The sequence below is a fragment of the Patagioenas fasciata genome, chromosome 25 (genome assembly GCF_037038585.1).
Source record: "Patagioenas fasciata isolate bPatFas1 chromosome 25, bPatFas1.hap1, whole genome shotgun sequence".
NCBI lineage: Eukaryota > Metazoa > Chordata > Aves > Columbiformes > Columbidae > Patagioenas > Patagioenas fasciata.
The window spans coordinates 3,521,796-3,541,779 of NC_092544.1; the positions used below are offsets into that span (position 1 = coordinate 3,521,796).

Consider the following 19,984-nt stretch of genomic DNA (forward strand, 5'->3'; position numbering starts at 1 on the left):
AGCCTGACACACATAAAATCACACGCACGTGCAGACACACACACTCTCCCACATGGTTAAAAACACCATCTCCCACCAACCAGGAACATTGAGCGCAGATATTAGGCAGCGAGTCTTCCATTAAAACCCACCAGGGAGTTCTTACCCCCACCTGCGGAGCCACTGAGAACACCCAGCACAGACACCAGATAATGTGAGGCCGCTCCCCCCCAGCACCAGCTGCCACAGCCCCCCAGGGTTATAATAAAGGCAACTCCATTTAAAGGAATCCCATGGGAATGAGGATCAGGCCCTAACTGGGGGGTACTGTCCTCAAATCAAGAAAATGGTTTCTGCACAAGCCAATGCTCTGCTGGTTTTCCTTAGACATAAAATTTATTTCTTTTCTTAAAAAGTTAAAAATACAGAAGGTTCAGAAACTTATTTTCTCCTTGCAGATGTTCAAACTGCAGCTCAAGGAGAAAACAATCCTTCACTGAAATGTTGCTCTTTATTTTTTGTTTATTTTTTGTGTGTTTTTTTTCAATCACCACCATTAGGACAGAGGTTGAGGAGCAATGACTCCACCACTCATTTGATGACGTTGTTTGATTCCAGATTCACATTTCCAGGTGCCAAGAGTCCAGCAAACAGCCATGCTAACTTCTGCCTTCGTTTGAGACCTTGTTTTATTGAACACAGCAGTGACCGTTGGCATCTTTGAAGCGTAATCGCATCTTAGGTCGGTATTTCTCAAGGTAAAGCAGCTGTTTGGAATTGAAAGCTCCCCTCCTTTTCCTAAAACAAAGAAAACGAATGCTAAGATCAATGGAAAGAGTATTGCTTCCAGCACTATGTACATTCTAAGGCTGATTAGTCCTTGTTTCAAAGCTTTTCTCTATCCATAAAACAGCATTTTGGTTTGGTCCTGTATCCATCCACACTCTGAGGATAAACCAGACCAGCACATGTAGTTCATCACCTACACGCCAATATTAAAAATCAAAATGCAGTTAGCAAATTTCAGCATATTTTCTTGGATTGGGAGAGTTTATTTCCATTAGTCACTGAACAACATCAAGGTCGCCCTTTCCTTGCAGATCCACGTGCTACTTACTAGCTAAGAAATAAAGACCGTGACATTCAAACACAAATATATAAGAGGCTCTCAGAAAAGAGCTTCTGAGTATAAAAGTTACCTTACCCAGGAGGAGAAAAAAGGAATTTAAGAAATGAAAAATTCGGCAGGATCTGTTGACAGCAATAGAGTTTACAAAGATAACTGAAGACCCTGGGAACCCATCAACGGATGAATTGCTTTCTTGGCAGAGCTCATTCAACATAATCTCACCTGCTGGGTTTCATTTCAAGATCTGATGTTATCACTAAACCCACAGAGCTCTGCAGGCTCATCCTTTACCAGTTTTGTTACTTTCCAGACAGGAGGTTTCTAACATCACCTGGGTGGAATCCATGCTCATCTACACCACCTGTGTGCCCCCCTACACCACCTGTGTGCCCCCCTACTTGCTGCAGAAACTCTACATGGGGGCCCAACCTCACTTCAATTTGTTTGTTTTCTTAAATTAGGAGCAATTAGTCCATGTCAACACACATTTTCTACAGCCCCAGCCTAGACTTTGTTTTCTCCCCAAAATCTTTGAGTCAACGGTTTAATACATAAGCTAATATTAATAAAAGAGATCAACTCCTAATCCTCATCTCTAAACAGAGGAAAGGGCACAAGCCTCAGCATTAATGTCAAAGTCATGCCTGTTATTGTCAGGATATATCCACCAGAAAAGCAATCAGAAATCTAATCAACTTTTCTGAAGACGCGTGCTGTTCAAACACAACATAAACTGAGAGATTCTGGAGAATGGGGAAGTTCAACTTACTGCCTTATAAACTGAACTGCATCTTCGTACTTCATTCCACATTCAATGAGAGCAAGTGCAACCAGGACAGGAGCCCTACAGGAAAAAAAACGGCAGTATTTAAGGAAGATCTGGAGAAACAATATACCAAACCCCTCAAAACACAGCAAATCAACCTCTAAGCAAATAGCTGAAGTATCTTCTCTTTAAACATTATCTACAGAAAGACATTTGTCTGCTGAGTAGCTAATGTAACATTTCTTTTAGTAGACAGCTCTGCTTTCAATACACACACAAAAATAAAAATCAATAGCTCCTTACTGTTTGAGACATGAAACAATAATTCTAGATTTTTACACTTTCCCATTTCACTATAACCTAATTTTCTCCTTTGCTAAAACAGGTAATACCTCTTGCATGCATTTTGCATCTTATGACAATGTAGATGTAGCTACATGAGAGATGTATGAAGCACTGAACAGAGGACTGATACAGACAAGTTGTATTCATGGCTACACAAAACCAGAGTTCAGGAGAAACAACTGGCACTGCCGTGCTCCACTTGCACAGACACAATTATTCACTCTCACAGAATCCCAGAGTGTCAGGGGTTGAAGGGACCTGGGAAGCTCATCCAGTGCAATCCCCCATGGAGCAGGAACACCCAGCTGAGGTTCCACAAGAAGGTGTCCAGGCGGGTTTGAATGTCTGCAGAGAAGGAGACTCCACAACCTCCCTGGGCAGCCTGGGCCAGGTCCTGCCACCCTCACCATGAACAAGTTTCTTCTCAAATTTAAGTGGAACCTCCCGTGTTCCAGTTTGAACCCATTGCTCCTTGTCCGCACTCCCTCAGTTCAGCTGTGAGGATGCTGTGGGAGACCATGTCAAATCCCTCACTCAAGTCAAGGTAGATCACGTCCACTGCTCTACCATCATCCATCCATCTTGTTCTGTCCTCAGAAAAGTCAATGAGGTTGGTCAAGCACGACTTCCCCTTGGTGAAGCCATGTTGACTGCCCCTAATGACCCTCTTATCCCTGATCTGCCTTGAGATGGCACCAAGAAGTCGTTCCATCAGTTTCCCGGGGATGGAGGTGAGGCTGACCAGTCTAGAGCTAACCCAGCAACAATCTGAAACTTCAGAAGTCACTTAAAAAAACCAAATCCTGTCTCTCTTACTGTAGTTGGAGTTCAATTCCCCACTACAGGGAGGCAGTTTTCCAGATTAAAGCAAAATCTGGACAGAAGCAGCCTAAGAACAGCAAAAAGGTCACTCTATGAGGAACAGAGACACGAGTGTATGTGACAATATAGATGCTCCTGGCACCCTTAGGCTTGATACTATGAAACAAACAGGAGAGTTGAAAATCGGGGTACACCTTCCTAAGGATGTTCCTCAGATAAAAATAGAGCAGAAATGGAGAAACAAATGTTAACTGCCTTGAGTTTATGGCTCTTGTGTATGTAAATATTGGCTATTTCTCCCTCTACCTTTTTATTCCCCCGTCTCCTCTAGAGGTGGAAATTTAAGAACTTGCTGCACTCCAGCTCCGTGCTCACTTCTTTAATCCACCTTTCTTGCCCACTTATTCATATCCTTAAATATTAACAGTCCCAGGGTTATTGCAATACTAACACTTAAGTTCCATTTCCTCTTAGCCCATAAAAATAAACATAACATTCAGAGATTACATTAGGGAATACGAATGTAGCACTAAACTCGCCCAAATCAGCCCTTTTTTTATTTTGTCTCAAAAGGAAGTTCTTCCCAAAGAAGGAAGTTACACTTTTAGTGGTGAGGACAGAAACACCACTGAGCAAGAAACACAAGCCAAAACCTCCGTACCACTGAAGTGAGGCCACTTTAGAGTAAGAAAGTAATTGAACCAGTTTTTCTAAATGCTTTTGTTTCCATCACCAGTTGAAAACAGGAAGAAATCTAAAACCAAACCAAACAAAACCAAACAAACCTGTACAGCCTGAGGAATCAGACTGATCAGGCAGGTTGCATTTTTCAAGCATGCATTTTAGTGTTTTAGCACAAAGACCAACACTTGGAAATTAACAGCAGCCCTAACTGCTGGTGTTCATGATTGACGGAGGTGTTCTGAATGATCTCCCCAGGTTTTTGCTCTTATCCTTGATTATAGTTATGAAATGACTGAAGCTTTTTAAGCTGCAATAAGTCTCTCTTTAATGACACAAACTTGATGCTGCTTTAAAATGCTATTTGGGAGAAAACAGAGAAATTGGCATTTTCTTAACTCCTCCCATGACCTGCCTCCCAAGTAAATAAATTAACTTCACACTACAACAAGACAGCAGAATACTGACCTTCCCAACCCTGCAACACAGTGAACAGCGACACAGCATCCAGGCTCATCACGAAATTTGGTTTTTACCAGGTTTAGCCAGTCATCAACTATCTGATTGGGGGGTGGTGCTCCATCATCGAACGGCCAGTCCTTGGAAGGAAAACAGACGTTAGCAACATGGATTTCAATCCGTGACCAGAACCGGGAAAGGACGACATTGCATTCAGCAAGAAGCGCCTGTTACACTAACAGCGCTGTAGTTATTTTTCTGGTCGCAGAGAAGTTTGCAAATCAATATCATAATGCAACACTAAATGTTTAACAAGCATTTAATTGTACTTTTCAATAAAATCTCAATAAAACTCCACACTAACTCCTTTGTAGTATAGAATTTTTTAGAAAAATAGCTGCCCTTGAAATCCCATTTTATAAAAAACACGTAAAAATCAATAGACATTTCAAATAAACACGTGAAAGATGAGAACTCTGTAGACTTTTGCCTGCGGTTGCGTCAACCTCTTTAAAATACTATTTGTACCGCGGACTCTGAACAGAGGAGAAGCTGCTTCCCAACAATTCAGGGGATCAGCAGAGGACAAAGTATTTCACAGCTCCTGCTTGTGCAGCTGCCAATAAGCAGGACAGTTAAAATTACCTGGCTATTTTCAAATATATGTTAAAAAAAATCCATTTGCAAGCAAAAAAGCAGAGTGCCTAGACAAAGTCAACAACCAAGCAGCATTTACAATCACATTTCTGCCTATTCAAGGGGTAGTCGACACTTAAACCCCGCAGGCCATATTTAATATCAGCAAGCCGGCCGTCAATCAGAATTCCATGCAAGAAGGTGCCCATTTTCTCGAGGTCACAGCTCTGTCCTGGAACCCGAGCTAAGCAGGGTACTACATGTCCTATAATGCAACACCAAGCACAACATCACATGCTGTTCGACCTCCTCAGACACAGGGAGTGCTGCGGAAAGAGCACTCCTGGATGCGAGGGGAAAAACCACACTCTGGTTATTTAGCGCTTTCCATTAGACGACTGCAATGCATTTTATAAGAGACCCATAGTCAGAGTTTCATATCATTCAACCTCTCCAAACAGCACAACTGCTTTGAACAAACCCTCTTTGTCTAGAAACAAGCCTTTCATGGAGTACCCTGAGAACAGATTAATGTGAAGTAATATTGTCTGAAGCCTGAAAGCAGCACATGCAAACTCTGTGTAGAACCAAAGGTAAAAGAATGACATTTTAAATGTTGAAATGCACTTATTGCTACCTCAATACCTCCTGAGTGCAAGTGCAGCTTCACACAGACCTCACACATTAGCACTTCAAAAAGCTGCAACATGGAAAGCCGCGTCTCGGACCTCCAAACCCAAAAAGCTTTAGGTTACTGAAATAACTTTATGTGTGTTTAATTAAGAACGATACACAAAGTCTGAAGAATGCAGAGAGCTCTTTTTTCATAGCAAACGCAAAATGAAAAATATCTGGGGCAACACAGCAAAATAAAGCCCACAGGAACAGGATGCTAAAGTAAAACTTGTTCTTTCTAATAAAAGGCTTTTACGAGATTTTCCACTCAATCACACACTGGGAGCTCTATTATTTTAGGCCCAGTGTCATCCACTGTCCCGGGAAGAGATTATGGGCTGCCAAGAGAAGAGGCATTACCCACTGCAAGATGCTTTCATTCGAAACTGCCTCGCAAAGAACAGGATTTACATGTCAGTTCGATGGCCTAGTTTTGGATTAAATTAAATCCTTGCCTTTGGACCCAATGCAGGTCATGCGTTGCTTTAGCTTACATGGTAACAACCGCTGTGTCCACACAACTCCTGTGCTGGCCCGAATTAAGGACAATCGTCATTTCCCCACATATCATCACCTTCCCAGGAATGGTACAGCGCTGCCATTAAATTAGCACTGATAAAACACTGCTGCACGGGACACTGCCCAGAGGGAGGAACAGGAATAATCCTGCGACCAGAGGAGCAATCGCAGTGAAGTTTTGCCTTCGGGTGCTGGCCATCCCAGAGAGCACTGAGTGTAAAGTCTGATCCAGGAACGAACGGTAATGAAGGAGCGATAGAAGAACAACGAAACGTGTCTTACGTCCTGAAGATGAACAAAACCATCATGGTTTCCTCGACTGACAGCCAGCGCAAAAATACTTCCAGAAAAACAAAAACCTACCAGTTTTTGCGATGTGGCATTTTTATGTTACAAGACCTCACACATGAACATAACTAAGAACTGCAGGAGCCCACAGAAACTAAATCCATCCCCGCCTCCTGGATTTAATCTCTGTTGATAAACACGTGCATGCAATAGTACTACTTCAAACACCGAACATCTAAACCTCCCCTTTCTCACTGTGCCATCTGCCAAAGCAGCTCTCGAGCTGCCACATTCTACCCGTCTTGCCAGCACATGATCCTCTATTATGGCATGAGAACAGGCTTTGCGAAAATGCTCTCGTTTTCAAGGGTTTCACTAAGCTTTTGACCTCAACCATTTTAAAATAGACGCTAATCTCTCTCAGGCTGTGTTTTTAATCTTAATGTTATTTTTGCAAGCAAATATTAGCTTTAAATAGTGACGTGTTATTTTCCTCAGCCAGATGGCAATTCAATACGTTTCTGAGCAGCACTGGGACTCTGTTCTGACAAAGCGTGCATTCGCAGGAAAGAAACTATACAGGAGCTGGTCACATTGGTGACCAGTTAAAACTTATTTCAAATATCAAAACACTATTGCGACACAGTAAATTACTAAGACAACCTCATGACTGGGATCATCAGGATCAGCGATGGTATTAGCAGCAAACCTTCCCTGTCACCTCCTGCTTTCTGTTACCCTTAACAGATGCCTGCTGGATTTCTCTCTCTCCTGTTTTGCCTCCTGCAGCAGCAGAATACTAAGAACTGGTACGTACCAAACACGGAGAGGCTGGTTAGCAGAGGTAAGCACGCAGAGACACAAGATCAACACATGTGTCACCCAAAGCGAAAGGCTCTCCAACAGAACAGTGCTCAGCAGAGCTGACGGAAACACCATTTCCAGGTTTTAGAAAAGCTTCCTCAAAAAACTGCTTTCAGTTCAAACCTAGCCAACAGCAAGCTTTTACAGTTTCTTGAGAACCAAAACCCCCAAGCTGTTTCAGAAGGACTCCCCGGCTTCTGTGAGACACTGGACCAGAGAAGGGGAGTTTCAGCCACAGCTGCAGGAGCTGAGGTCACCCGGCCTCACAGGGCAGCCACCCCGGCAGAGCCGGACACCTGCAAAACTGCCCTGAGTCTTCTAGGAAGAACTCAGACCTCAGCTCTGGCACAGGAACACAGGAATACTCTAAGCCCCAGCTTAAATCAGGGCTCTGAGGGCTTCCACACCAGCAGTTTAATCCTTCCAGTCTCTGGCACCCTCAGGAGTATCACAGCTACAGGTTTCACAGTAGCATGCCTGAAAATACTGTGATGCCCAAGTCCACGACAGCTCTAGAGTGGGTGAAAATGCCCTGAGAGCACCCAGTGCCCCGTAATGACTGATTTTTCCAACAACACCGAGGCCCACGTGGCTGCCTGGAACTGCAGTAAATGCTTACAGGGGCCTGGAGCCAAGGAACCTGACTGACCTGTAGTCAGAGTTTTCACAGCTATGCCAGGATACAAGTTCTTCTCCTAATGGAAAACTGCAGAAGTTTTCCTTTGACTGAGTCATAAAAATCAAGAGGCAATAGAAGACTGACTACCTGCAACAAGAAGGTAAGATGCAGTTTCTGGCCTCACAACAGAGTATTACTCACTCCAGTAAAATAAACTGATGACATCTGACACACTATCATAATTCAGAAGTATTGCCTGGAAAAATACTGCCTGCAAGCTTAGTATGAGCACACACCTATTAAAAAAACCTCCCCTAAAACACTAAGCAATGCTAGACGATATGGTCAGACAGTTCTTGCTTAATGTTAACTCCGAGTGGCAGTTCAGGAATTCCACCTGCTGACCAGGGAAGCCACCAGCAGCCGGGCTGCGTTTGGGGGTGACCAGTGATGAGGTTTCCAATCACCATCCTGCTACAGTCAGTCCGTGGGAGCCTGTATCAACACGCCAGCTATAGGCTCAAAAGGTGGCATTTTTGAAAGAGAGAAGAGTTTTATCTGCATCCTGAGAAAGTTGAGAGCACAGTCAAGAAGTGCTGCTCCTACACAAAAGGACCAAAAACAGTTGGATGAACCTCAAGGCTCAACATTAGTATCGACCCAGTCACTAAAGGCAGCCAAAATATCTCAACAAATCCAGAAATCCCAGAACAGACACTTCTAAGGGCTCAGGCAATAGTAATACATCAGCAAGTACCTTTCACAGAAGTACAGCGAGTTTCTCAACACCAGCTTTATCTGACACAGGGGATCATATCGCTTTTGGCCAATCTGAACCAGTCGTGAGCTCTTGCCCAAAGCTCCAAGGCCACCCCCACACTTCCAGACAAGCGATTTTTCATTTTGAGACAGTTTTAAAGGCAACTCACTAGAACCTGGATTCCTTCTTTTTCAATGGGAGCTTGATTATAAGTGGCATCGCAAACTCGCACCAAGGTTGTCACTCCATACTTCTTCAGCTCCTTTAAGAAGAAGGAAAACATGTGAGCACACAGACAGAGTAAAGAATTAAAGAACCTTCTCATCAGCTACAAAACTCAACATTTTACACAGATGGCAGTACCGTGACTACTGCACAGCTTCAGGGTGACAGCACGACAAAGGAGCAAGGAGGGTTTATGGTCAGCATTAGAACAAGGGTTACAAGTGAAATGCCTCTGAATTCTTCTTCTCCAGGGAAATGCCAAGGTGGGGAAAAAAATGCATATATAAAAGTAAAAATAAAATAGCTGCTTATATTCTCCATGCATCATCTTCTCTTTAAATAGAAGCCTGGAACTGTTTGCTTCAGCCAGTGTTGACATTTTGAGGCAGGGAGGAACAGAACACACACAACCCACCATACTCCAGCTTCCTTGTAATGCACTATAAGTAGCACATTGTGCTAGATAAATAGACAGAAGATCAAACAAAAGCTGTTCCAAGCTCATTCTGACGGCTCATACCGCAAGCAGAATTTCGTCTCATGTTTGGACTGAATAACTATTAACTTCTAACAATTAGCAATAATATCTACTCCAGAGTCAAGACTCCTGAAAAAGGAAGACAATCCACAACAATGGGGTGGGAATAAAAAGACCAAAAGAATGTGGCTTTCATACAAAATTAACCACTAATATCTGAGCGGACTCATGGGGAAGAGCACACTGGTAGATGATGGAAGTGTGTTCATAGCCACAGTCAGCCATCAGGATCAGATAACAGATCTCTTTGGAATGAAAAAGACCTGCATATGCAAGATAAAAGTCCCCTAGATATAAGGGCACAAAGATACAGCAAGTCCGGAGCAAACTACAATGCAGCATACACTGTACTGCTGCTTCTGTCACTTTTTCAGAAAACTGAATACAGAAACTATGAGTGTACAAGGAAAGCAGGATGGTACTTTATTTGGTTGACTTACCTCTACGAACTTGCTGAGGGTTCCATCGGTTGGGTTGTGAGTGATCAGAAATCGCATACTCTCATAAGTAATTTCCACGGGGGCCGGACGGTTCATAATGGCAAACAAAATGTGTAAGGGGCCAAAAAAACCCACCAAAATTAAAAAGAAAATCAATAGCCTTGGAAACGTTTCACAGCAGAAAACATTAAAAAGACCACTAAAATGCCTGGGATTGATCAGAGCTTGCTTTGATGTGTTTGTTCCTTAAAGAATTCACTTCTAGAAAAGCAGGTTTGCTTCAGAATCCACTTAAACTCAACTTCGGCCTCAATTACTGCAGGTGGTATCCTTCAGACTCCAAAAACTCTGACTACATGCAAGACTAGGCAGCCTGTTCTACATTTAGGCACTGGTGAGGCAAAAAAGTAAGGGTGGATTTTCTCTCCACTTTGTTTTCTTGATGCTTAGTTTTGCCAGAGTCAGTAAAAGGAATATGCTTCCAATGTGCAGAAGATATCCCATATATTTGAGTGTGTTCGCTGTGTCTGGAGTCTTCAAGGCAAAGTAATTATGGCACGTAGAACCCCCTGCGCTCAGCTCACTTGTCAGCCAGGGTGCTGTGCTGGGCCTGGCAGAAGTCTGCCCTCACGCTCAGAATCGCCATAAATGTGTGACGTAGATTCCAACAGAACACCTAAAGAGAAGAAAAAAAATAGCATTTAAGAGGGATTTCCAATAGGAACAATCCCGAATGTTCTTTCGGCACCGAGAACGCTCTAGCCCAGGGACACGGGACTTGTTGTATGTGCTGTTCCTCGTTGGCAGGCACCGGAACGGAGAACAAGGAAACCTTTCTGTGCTCTCCACAGCCCCTCCCTCCCAAACAGGTGCCCTAGAAGAGGATAAAATAGCCCAAAGCCAAGTACACGCTCCAAAGCAACTGTTGGTACAGTCATACCTGTTTGACTTAAGCCCAAATATGTACAAAATACTGTTGGTATGGCCTTATGTTCAGAACAAAATAAGCAGTACAAACAGAAGAGTATAACTGATCTATTTGAGCTTTTGCTAGCAAATAAATTTCACCAACATTTTATCACCAAACTTCCAACAGCAGTAGGGAGATACCCTCCAGAAATCAGTCCGTTCAAAAGCAACCAAATGGTCATTTAGCACTAATAACTTTTAATTATTCTGACTCTTATCTATGTTTACAGGTTAGAGTATTAAGACAGCGGCAGCTTCAAGTCCACAGGATTCAAAATGTAGATGTCTCAGCAACAATAGAAGACGGAATAATGGAATTCTACCACAAAGCTTATTGGGATGAATATGGAGCTATCCTAAAATAGCTCAACTCATTGAATCCCAGAATGTCAGGGGTTGAAGGGACCTGGAAAGCTCATCCAGTGCAATCCCCCCACGGAGCAGGAACACCCAGCTGAGGTTCCACAGGAAGGTGTCCAGGCGGGTTTGAATGTCTGCAGAGAAGGAGACTCCACAACCTCCCTGGGCAGCCTGGGCCAAGCTCTGCCACCCCCACCATGAACAAGTTTCTTCTCAAATTTAAGTGGAACCTCTTGTGTTCCAGTTTGCACTCTTTACCCCTTGTACTATCACTGGTTGTCACCCAGAAGAGCCTGGCTCCATCCTCCTGACACTCCCCCTTTCCATATTGATCCCCATGAATGAGTCCCCCCTCAGTCTCCTCTTCTCCAGCTCCAGAGCCCCAGCTCCCTCAGCCTTTCCTCACACGGGAGATGCTCCACTCCCTTCAGCATCTTGGTGGCTGCGCTGGACTCTCTCCAGCAGTTCCCTGTCCTTCTGGAACTGAGGGGCCACAACTGGACACAATATTCCAGGTGTGGTCTCCCCAGGGCAGAGCAGAGGGGCAGGAGAACCTCTCTGACCTACTGACCACCCCCTTCTAACCCACCCCAGGTACCATTGGTTTCCTGGCCACAAGGGCCCAGTGCTGGCTCATGCGCATCCTGCTGTCCAGGCTGAAATACTAAATAAAAAATGTGGCTTTTCGCTGCATTTAAAAAGCATGAAGCAAAAGAATCACCACTGCCACTTCTTTTTCATGGAAAAAGTTTTAAATCAGCTGAATAAAATCCGATTTAGCAGCCAGAAGTCACAAACCTGCAACTCAAGCAGAAAGGTCACCGTGGCACCCTGGAGTGAGCACAATTAGGGAAAAAACACACATGCATGGAAGTTCACACCCCAAACTGCTGGCATGCTCAACACTTTAATGAGATCCTCACTTTAAAACAGTCAAATTAAGCACTACAAAATTATCTTTTTTCACTGACATGAAGTCAAGAATCACCCAAAGAACAGCAATTATTTCCTTAAAGAACAGCTTTCAATGCCAAAAGAATACATTAATTAGGTTGCCAGAGGCAAGAACAAAGATGTTTTCAATAACCTCCCCCGACCTCAACGCAGTTCTTCCTCTGAGTGACTGAAATACAAATTTCAAAAATGAATCCTGGAATATTTTATCAGTGTAATGACTACGGGATGAAGTCTCACTCCAGATGGAAGCCTCCCATCTACACACATCATATTCAAGTCCCTACGCTTGTCAATTCTTGCATATTTGTCACAATTTTCTCATCTATACTACCGAAACTCAAAGGATTTGTTGAAATGTTACAGTCTGCTACAGCGACGATGTACCACAAACAGAATGACTGAAGTTACAGCATCCACATGTGTTCAACACTTGTAAAACCTGATGCAAGAAAGTCTTTTTTGGGCAAATACTGGCCTGTTTCCCCCCTGTCTGAACATCCAACCTGGTCCTGCAGACTCACATCACAGAGCAGTTTCAACACCAACTTTTGAGGACCTAACAAGGTCATTCAAAAACCAAAAGCAGTCAACAGATCTTGGCACAGGAGATCAAAACTTGGATCCGGAGAACCAGAGGCTTACAGCATTACAAAGTACACTGCCACAAAGGGAAGAGCTATCGTGGCATATTTAAACAAATTCTTTAAACATTTTTCTTTTCAGCACCAATAATTGGGTTGGAAGAGCCTCAACCAGTGCTATTTGCACTGTGAGCTGTATCACATCAGGTCATTATCATTACACTTCTCCTCCCTCAACCAAATCAAAGAGCGAATTTCAACCCAATTATTTTAAAAGACTTTTGTAAAAACTATTTACCAAGTAATTAGAAAGTACACATGGGGATGACAAGCGCCAGTAAATTAAGTGTGGCAGGAGGAGTTACCAGCTCCCGTCCTGTTCTCAGACCCAACCTTGGCCAAGCCACTTCCAGCAGCTCAAGTCTCAGAACAGGAACGACACCGTCTTGCCTACCCCAAAGGAATATTACTGAAGCATTTAATTAGCTAATAGCTAAGGAGTGATTAAAAACGTAAAGCACTGTATTTAAGTCTGAAAAGTGATTTCCAGAAGGATAAGAAGTTTAGGTAGCACACAACCCTATTTTTAAGTTTGGTTACTGACACACACATCTCTTCCTCCCGTTACTTTCAACTGCTCACTGTTAGGCTAAAGTTTAAAAAACAGGCTTCTAATTAAGAAAATTAAAAACAGAAAACCCCTATTGTCTACAATGTCTGATCTCCCCAAGTAAATACTTCAGAATTCCTTTCTCCCTGTGCTAGCAAGCGAATCTGCACTTCAAAATCCCAGGAGAACTGAGCGCTATCAAACAGATACTAAATAGTAACCAGGCCTATGCACAACATAAAGGTTAATTGGCTGAAAAATGATTTCTTGTTTTAACTTTTTATACTTAGAAAGTGAGATAGCACATGGAGAGAAACCAAAAAGTTACTACATGTTTTACGTGGCTGGTCTCAGAAAGGGAGCAGAAGCATCCAATGTGTCAACGCTACGAATAAGGCGCAACAGCTCCAGCAGGAACCTGATGAGGAGAAAAAGCAGAGAAAGCAGCACAAAAAATCCACATGAGAGCCACTCACGCACCTGTAAAGAACAAGATATGCTTGGGACAGTTCTTGATGCTGTTTCACTTAATTATCAGGGAATAATCATCAATCAAGATGTCTTATCTACACAATCAAGTTTAGCGAGCTGCGACGGTCTCTGCACCTACAGACAGGACTAATTTCAGCTTAACTAACAGCACTGTGAGCTCCCCATCCCTCATGCTCACACAGCCCAGAGCTTGACAAAGCCTAATGAGGCCAATTTGAGAAGAATGTCTTTCAAAATGCTAGGAACATGCAAGAATGTGCTTAAAATGTAAGCAAGGGGCACCCCTATTAACCAGCACAAATACATCAGGGTGATTAACTAATTAAGAGAGAACAGTTAAATGAATTCCTGACTTGACAGAAACTTCACTGGAGACTGCCCTAAATAAAAATCCAACACACCTACAATGTTCAATTCACCTCCAGTGGTTGCCTCGTCTATCATCACATTGACTCCTAAATTAAGTATTTCAATAGAACAAGTCGCTTGTTCTCCCGCACTGAGTCCAGGGAGACAGGTCTAATGAAAAACAAGTAATAACGTCCAAAGGAATTCCTAGTGCCATCATCTCCTTCAAAACACACTGTGAATAGTGCTGCCTTAGCTACGCGGAGACAGTGAAACAGCTTGGAACAGCTGCAGCTTCCAGAGATTGCAAAACAGGGACACCTTTGGAAAGGTCACCAGGATCAGCTTTCAAAATAACCCAGCGCACAGGATGCACAGCACAGCCCGCTAATTTGTCAGTCAGTCTGAAAAGACCACTGCAGTGTTTTGAAAAGCAGGATTTTGAAACCAGCTCAACTCCTTTTGCTCCTGTGAAGTGGGAACCCACGTTTGATGTTAATGAAGTTAGGTCACAAGCTGTTGAATTTTTCCTCTTTTATAAAACCTCGTTCTATTCGCATTTACACGTGTGAAACGGGCACCACAGGACAATGACGATACACAACTCGATCCCATAGAAACTGCCACCCTGGTAGGACACGGCAGCCCGGCCAGGTTCTTCCTGACACCGTGTACGTCACATTTCACCTCCCCTTCCTGCATTGCCCCGCTGAGTGACCCACATTCTGCGCATTCACTACCAAAACGTCCTGTTTCGTAGGAGCACAAGGTGCTTTTCAAGTGAAAGAATTCACCAAGACCTCCAAAACAAGCCTTGAAGCAGCAAAAACGGACATTAGCAAGAATCAAAGCAACCATCTTTTTCTATAATATGCTCTCCTAGTATACAGAGAAAAACTCTGGAGCTAACATTCTCGGAAAAAATTCTCTGAAGGAAGCTTGCTCAGAATGACACGTGCCTAGGGAGGGGTGAGGTCAGAAATTGTGCTGTTCCACCCTCCCCAGCGCAGAGCTGACAAGTTCTGCGGGTGACTCATTCCTTTCCTTTCGCTCTAACCCAGTCGCTCCGTCCTAGTCAGTAAAACCGAGGCCAGGAGGTAGAGATCTGCCTTTGCCAGAAAAAAAGTCCAGATTAAAGAACTCTCAACTTAAAAGTGACACATCAGGAAACCCAGAGTTGTCAAATGTACCGTGTGAGACTACTCAGCGAGAAAACAATCCTGCAGCAAAACTCAACATTGAGTAATACGCAAAAAAATGTAGCTGCCATCCCCTCCATTTGGGTGAGGTCAAACCGCTACATACCCAACACAGGCACCAATGGACAGAGCTCAGCATCCTGGTGCGATTAGATATTGCATTGCCTCTTGCAGAAAGAATTGACAGGCACGCGTGCTTTACGCTACAGCCCTTCCTTTCCTTGAGACAGAACCTGCTTCACAGTTAAAAATACCGTTCTGACACTTGGGATTTTTTTGAACGCTTTCCCCACCCACCACTTGGTTTTTAAAACCCCTTCAGAGGACACATTTGAATGTTATTTGCATACCATGCCCAAAAAGTTTAGAGTTACTAAAAGTGTGTGAAGTCAAAACCAAAAGGCCTTGCTAAGAAAATTTCAGCTATTACCCTGTTTAAGTCGCCGAATTATATCTAAGTAAAATCCAAAATTACTTTAGAGAACAGTCCATGAGTATATGACACTAGTAACTGATTCCTACAAGCCAGAATGCTGAGCTGTCTGAGCTGTATCAGCTGCTGGTCTTGGAAAACATGGTCCTGCTGGATCATAAGCTTCCCTGACAACTCAGACTGAATATTCTCACACTTTAAGATGAAGTATCAAAAAATACCCAAAAACCCATTAACAAGTCAAGCAGGACTCAAAAGCAATTTAAAAATCACACAGCAACAGGGATATTATTCTATGAAGTTACAGAGCTGAATAACTTGCATCTTACTCATCTCACTTATTTGAATTTGCCATGTCCGTCTGCTGGAAAAACGACTTAGTGGAGAGTTGGCTCCTGTTCCATGCTCCTGCAGCACCTGAATTCAGCCTGACAACTGAAACTGAAGCTCACCGATAAATCTCATTGCACATCCACAGAGTCCCTATTGTTCAAACCCACAGGCCATTATTTCGAGCAGAGCTAGACTTTCAGTGTAAGGCACCAAAAGGAATTTAACTTCTTAGTACAGAAGCGAGAGAAACAAGGGGTAACAAAGCGGTACACGTAACAGCGACCTGGATTGAGAGCAGCCCAGCATCTCGAGTGTTACAAGAGCAAAAAGGATCAAGAGATTTAAGACTCCCGTTACCCTTTCACAATTAGCAAAATGAGACACAAGATGACACCAAAGTCAACAGCCACTATTAAGTTATTTTATGATACGCATCAGCTTGGCCTAAAGAGGTGCCAGCCTGATCTAGCACTGCAATTCATATGTGCCAAGAACAGTAACCTCTAGGCCAGAATCTCAGGCCATTAGGTCTATTTTTCAATGTTTAGACAGAGCTGCTTTAAACCCGCAACTCTTTTAACAGGCAAATAAGCTGTCAAACTAATCCAAATACAACAGACAGCACAGAGCTAGTTCAGTAACAGTACATCACCAAAAACATGTTTCCTCTTATAAAGACATAATCAAAACACACAACCTACACCATTTACAAAAATTATCTGCTTGCACTACACTATCACAAGGGCCACGTCTTCAGCTGTGCATCATCCTCCTGAAAGCAAGGACAGATTCACACCCATCTGCTCTCCCTTGCACTCTCCCAACAGTTAACAGCACGCATTCCACCGCCGGGCAAAGTCCAGCAGCAGGAGCGAGGAAACCGGCTGCGATCACAGTTCAGCTCCACTCTGATAGAGGAAGAACATTTAAATACTGCTGCGTGGAAGAGAATGATGGTTATTTGCAGGTGATTAAACCTTAAGTCAATCTCCTTTGTTTATGGGAGATGTACATAAAAATATCACAATCCCTATGCAGTAAGGCAAATCCTCCTAGCTGTGCATCCATACGGATCCTTACTCCTACCTTAACTTTGACTGATCTTTTCTTTCCCACAGTTGAGTTCATTAAGTACTTCTACATGTTGAGTCATAAGGAGATAGAGTTTTCTGGCTGCTGCTAGTGGTGGGTTTATCTTTTCTCTTCTTTAAATACTAACTGCAGTTCTGAGTCAGACCCTGCCGGGTTCATTTTGGGAGTTTTGAAGCAAGTTTCCATTTATACAGTAGCCTTTAAAAGCCAACTTTCTGCCTTGCTCCTCCTCACTCAAACCAACCAGCACACAGCTGCCCTGAGAGATAAAGCAGATTGTGACTAATTACACAAGGAAATCATCACTGCAGCTGAGCAGAGGCCACTTCTAGGATGATCCCCGCGCTGTAACACTTCCCAACCTGCAGCCTCGCCTGTGCCCCACATCCCAAACCTCCAGCTCTCAATTACGAGGGTTCCTCACCCAACAAATCACGCCCTAGGCAGCAAACCACAGCCATTCTCAGTAAGCACACCACTCCCTGTAGGTCACTCCTAACACCCTCAGCACCACCAGCACTTTCTTTACCGCTGCCCTGGCCAGACTTCATCAGCAACCCCTTCCAGCCCCAGCAGCTCCAAATCCCCCAGGACAGCCCTTTATCTACACAAACCCTCAGCATTCGCAACCCTGCCCCCACTCAAACCCCAGGAAAGCTACCACATCCTGGACACCCTTCCTTCCCAGCTCCACGTGCCCCCTCCAGCCGGAGAATGATCCCCCCAACACCACTCCCGGCTTCCCCCACTCTGCTTTCCAGCCCAGATCCCAGAAAAACTCATTTGTCTCTACAGACTGTCTCCTGGCCTAACACAAGGCAGGGCCCCTTTCCCCAAAACAACCCTCCCATCCTTTTGCAAACTCTTCCCCCATCCGTACATACACACACAAATAATTAACAGCCCCTCCCCTCAAACAAACCCCTCAAAATGCCCCCCATACCAGGCACAAGCAACACTCTCACCCATGCCAACCCCTTATTTCCCCATTGTTGCAATTATATAAGCAACAAACTCCCCTCTTCAACATCCCCCCCCAAGCCCAGGTCCAAAGCGGACTCTGTCCCCTAAACTGACCCTTTGGGGTCCACTCCTCCCAGCCCCACAGCTGAGGGAGGACCCTCCAAACCAGCCTCGCAGGTCAAAAGGCCACTAACCCTAATGTTAACCCCACAAAGCAGCCCGAGCCCACAGGCAAGGGTTATGATTACAATCCTAAACCAGCCTCATTGTGGGGGTCCCTCCTACCAGCCCAATCCCACAGGCAGAAGGGATTCCCCAAAAAGCAGCCTCAAAGCACAGCAAGGACCCCCCAAAAAGCAGCCCCAAAGTGCAGGGGGGACCCCCCAGGCTGGCAAGCTGCCCCCATGCCTGCTCCTCAGGCTGAAGGAGCCCCCAGGCCTTGAAGAATTCCCCAAACAAGTCCCACAGGTAAGGAAATCCCCCAGCCCAGGAAGGACCCCCCTGAACCGGCCCCTCAGATTGAAAAGAGCCTTCTAGACCAGCAAGGACCACCCAAACTGGATCCCCAGACCATGCCGGAGCCCCGAGAAAACAAAACACCCCTCAAATCAGCCGTGGGACCTCAAACAGACTCTCCAGGTGAGGAAGGCCCCTCCAGCCAGGGGAATCCCCTCAAAAACTCCCCAGGGAGCCGGGGGGGACCCCACAGGCCGCCCCAGAGCCACAGTCCCCACTTCTTCACAGCCGGAGCGGGGCTCCCGCTCCCCCTCCTCACCCGCAGCCCCCCAGCTCCAACCCACCGCGGCCCCTCACCCTGGGCATTGAGTGCGTCGGCGTTCTTCCGAACGGGCCCGGCGCCTCCCACACAGCGGGCCGGGAAGGAGCGGGAGGAGGCGGGAGGGGGCGCGGCGGGCCCGGCCCGGTGCCGGCGGGGCCCGTGACGGGGCTGGGGCTGCTCGACCCGGTCCGGCCCGGCCGCGCAGAGAGACCCAAGAGCCCGCGCGCCGCCACACGGCTCCTCGCGCACAGGCCGCTCCCTCCCCGCCCGCGCCCCGTGGTACGGCCCGCCCGCCGCTGATTGGCACGGCCCGGCTCACACCCACATCCGGCATTGGTACGGTCCACCCCCCCCCCCCGCGCCCCGGTTCAGCGCGCCGGGCGAGTCCACCCGCTGAGCCGCGGGGGTGCCCCGGGAATCCGGCGAGGCACAAGCGGCACTGGGGAGGCCACGCTCCCCACTACCGCGGCTTGTCGTGCCGGTGCCGTGCGACAAGCCGGGTCCTCCTTCCTGTACCGCGAGAAACAGCTTCCTACATCGCGCTGTTGTTGGAATAGGCCCCCTCCCCCCCAGCGCGAAAGAGGTACAGCCCGCTTTCCCCCCCACTTGGGCATTGGTATGGCCCTCCCCAGTGGGGCTCGGGGGCGGCTCGCCCTGCCCCGCCGGCGGTGTGCACGGCACGAAGCGAAACGCGCCGCCCTGCTGTCCCCAGTCCCCCTTGGTACGCCCCGCTCGCCCCCACCACCCCCCCGCTCTTCCGGCGCACTTGGACTGGCCCTCCGGCCGCACGTGCAGGCGGGCGTCTCCACGCCAGCACCCCCCCTAGCGCACAGCTGCAGTGGTACAGCCCGCTCTGCATCCCCCCCCCCTCCCCGCGCTCAGTGGTTCGGCCTGTCCCCCTCTTCCCGCGGCTTCCGCTTCGCCCGCACCGGCACCGCTCTCACATTTGGAACAGTTGCGACGTTTTCTGCCCCAAAAGCTGCCCCGCGATGGGGAGCGGCTGTCAGGGACGGACCCTGGGACCGGGCACCGGGCTGCTCCAGCCTCCCGGGAGCAGGAAAGATGCAGCCACCGCGTGAAAAATCACTGAGGCTCCCAAAAATCCCCCAAACCAGCAGGGTTAG

General features: G+C 46.0%; 1 protein-coding gene across 1 annotated transcript; it reads right to left on the minus strand.

Annotated features, from left to right (window-relative positions):
* Nucleotides 1-356: 356 nt before the first annotated feature.
* On the minus strand, nt 357-19,134 carry PTP4A2 (protein tyrosine phosphatase 4A2). Its single transcript, XM_065857313.2, has 6 exons — nt 18,896-19,134; nt 9,746-10,421; nt 8,712-8,804; nt 4,191-4,321; nt 1,878-1,952; nt 357-777 (listed from the first exon to the last, which is right to left on the minus strand). Exons 2-6 carry the CDS (start codon nt 9,839-9,841, stop codon nt 669-671), a joined length of 504 nt encoding a protein of 167 aa, XP_065713385.1. The 5' UTR covers nt 9,842-10,421; nt 18,896-19,134; the 3' UTR covers nt 357-668.
* Nucleotides 19,135-19,984: the final 850 nt, after the last annotated feature.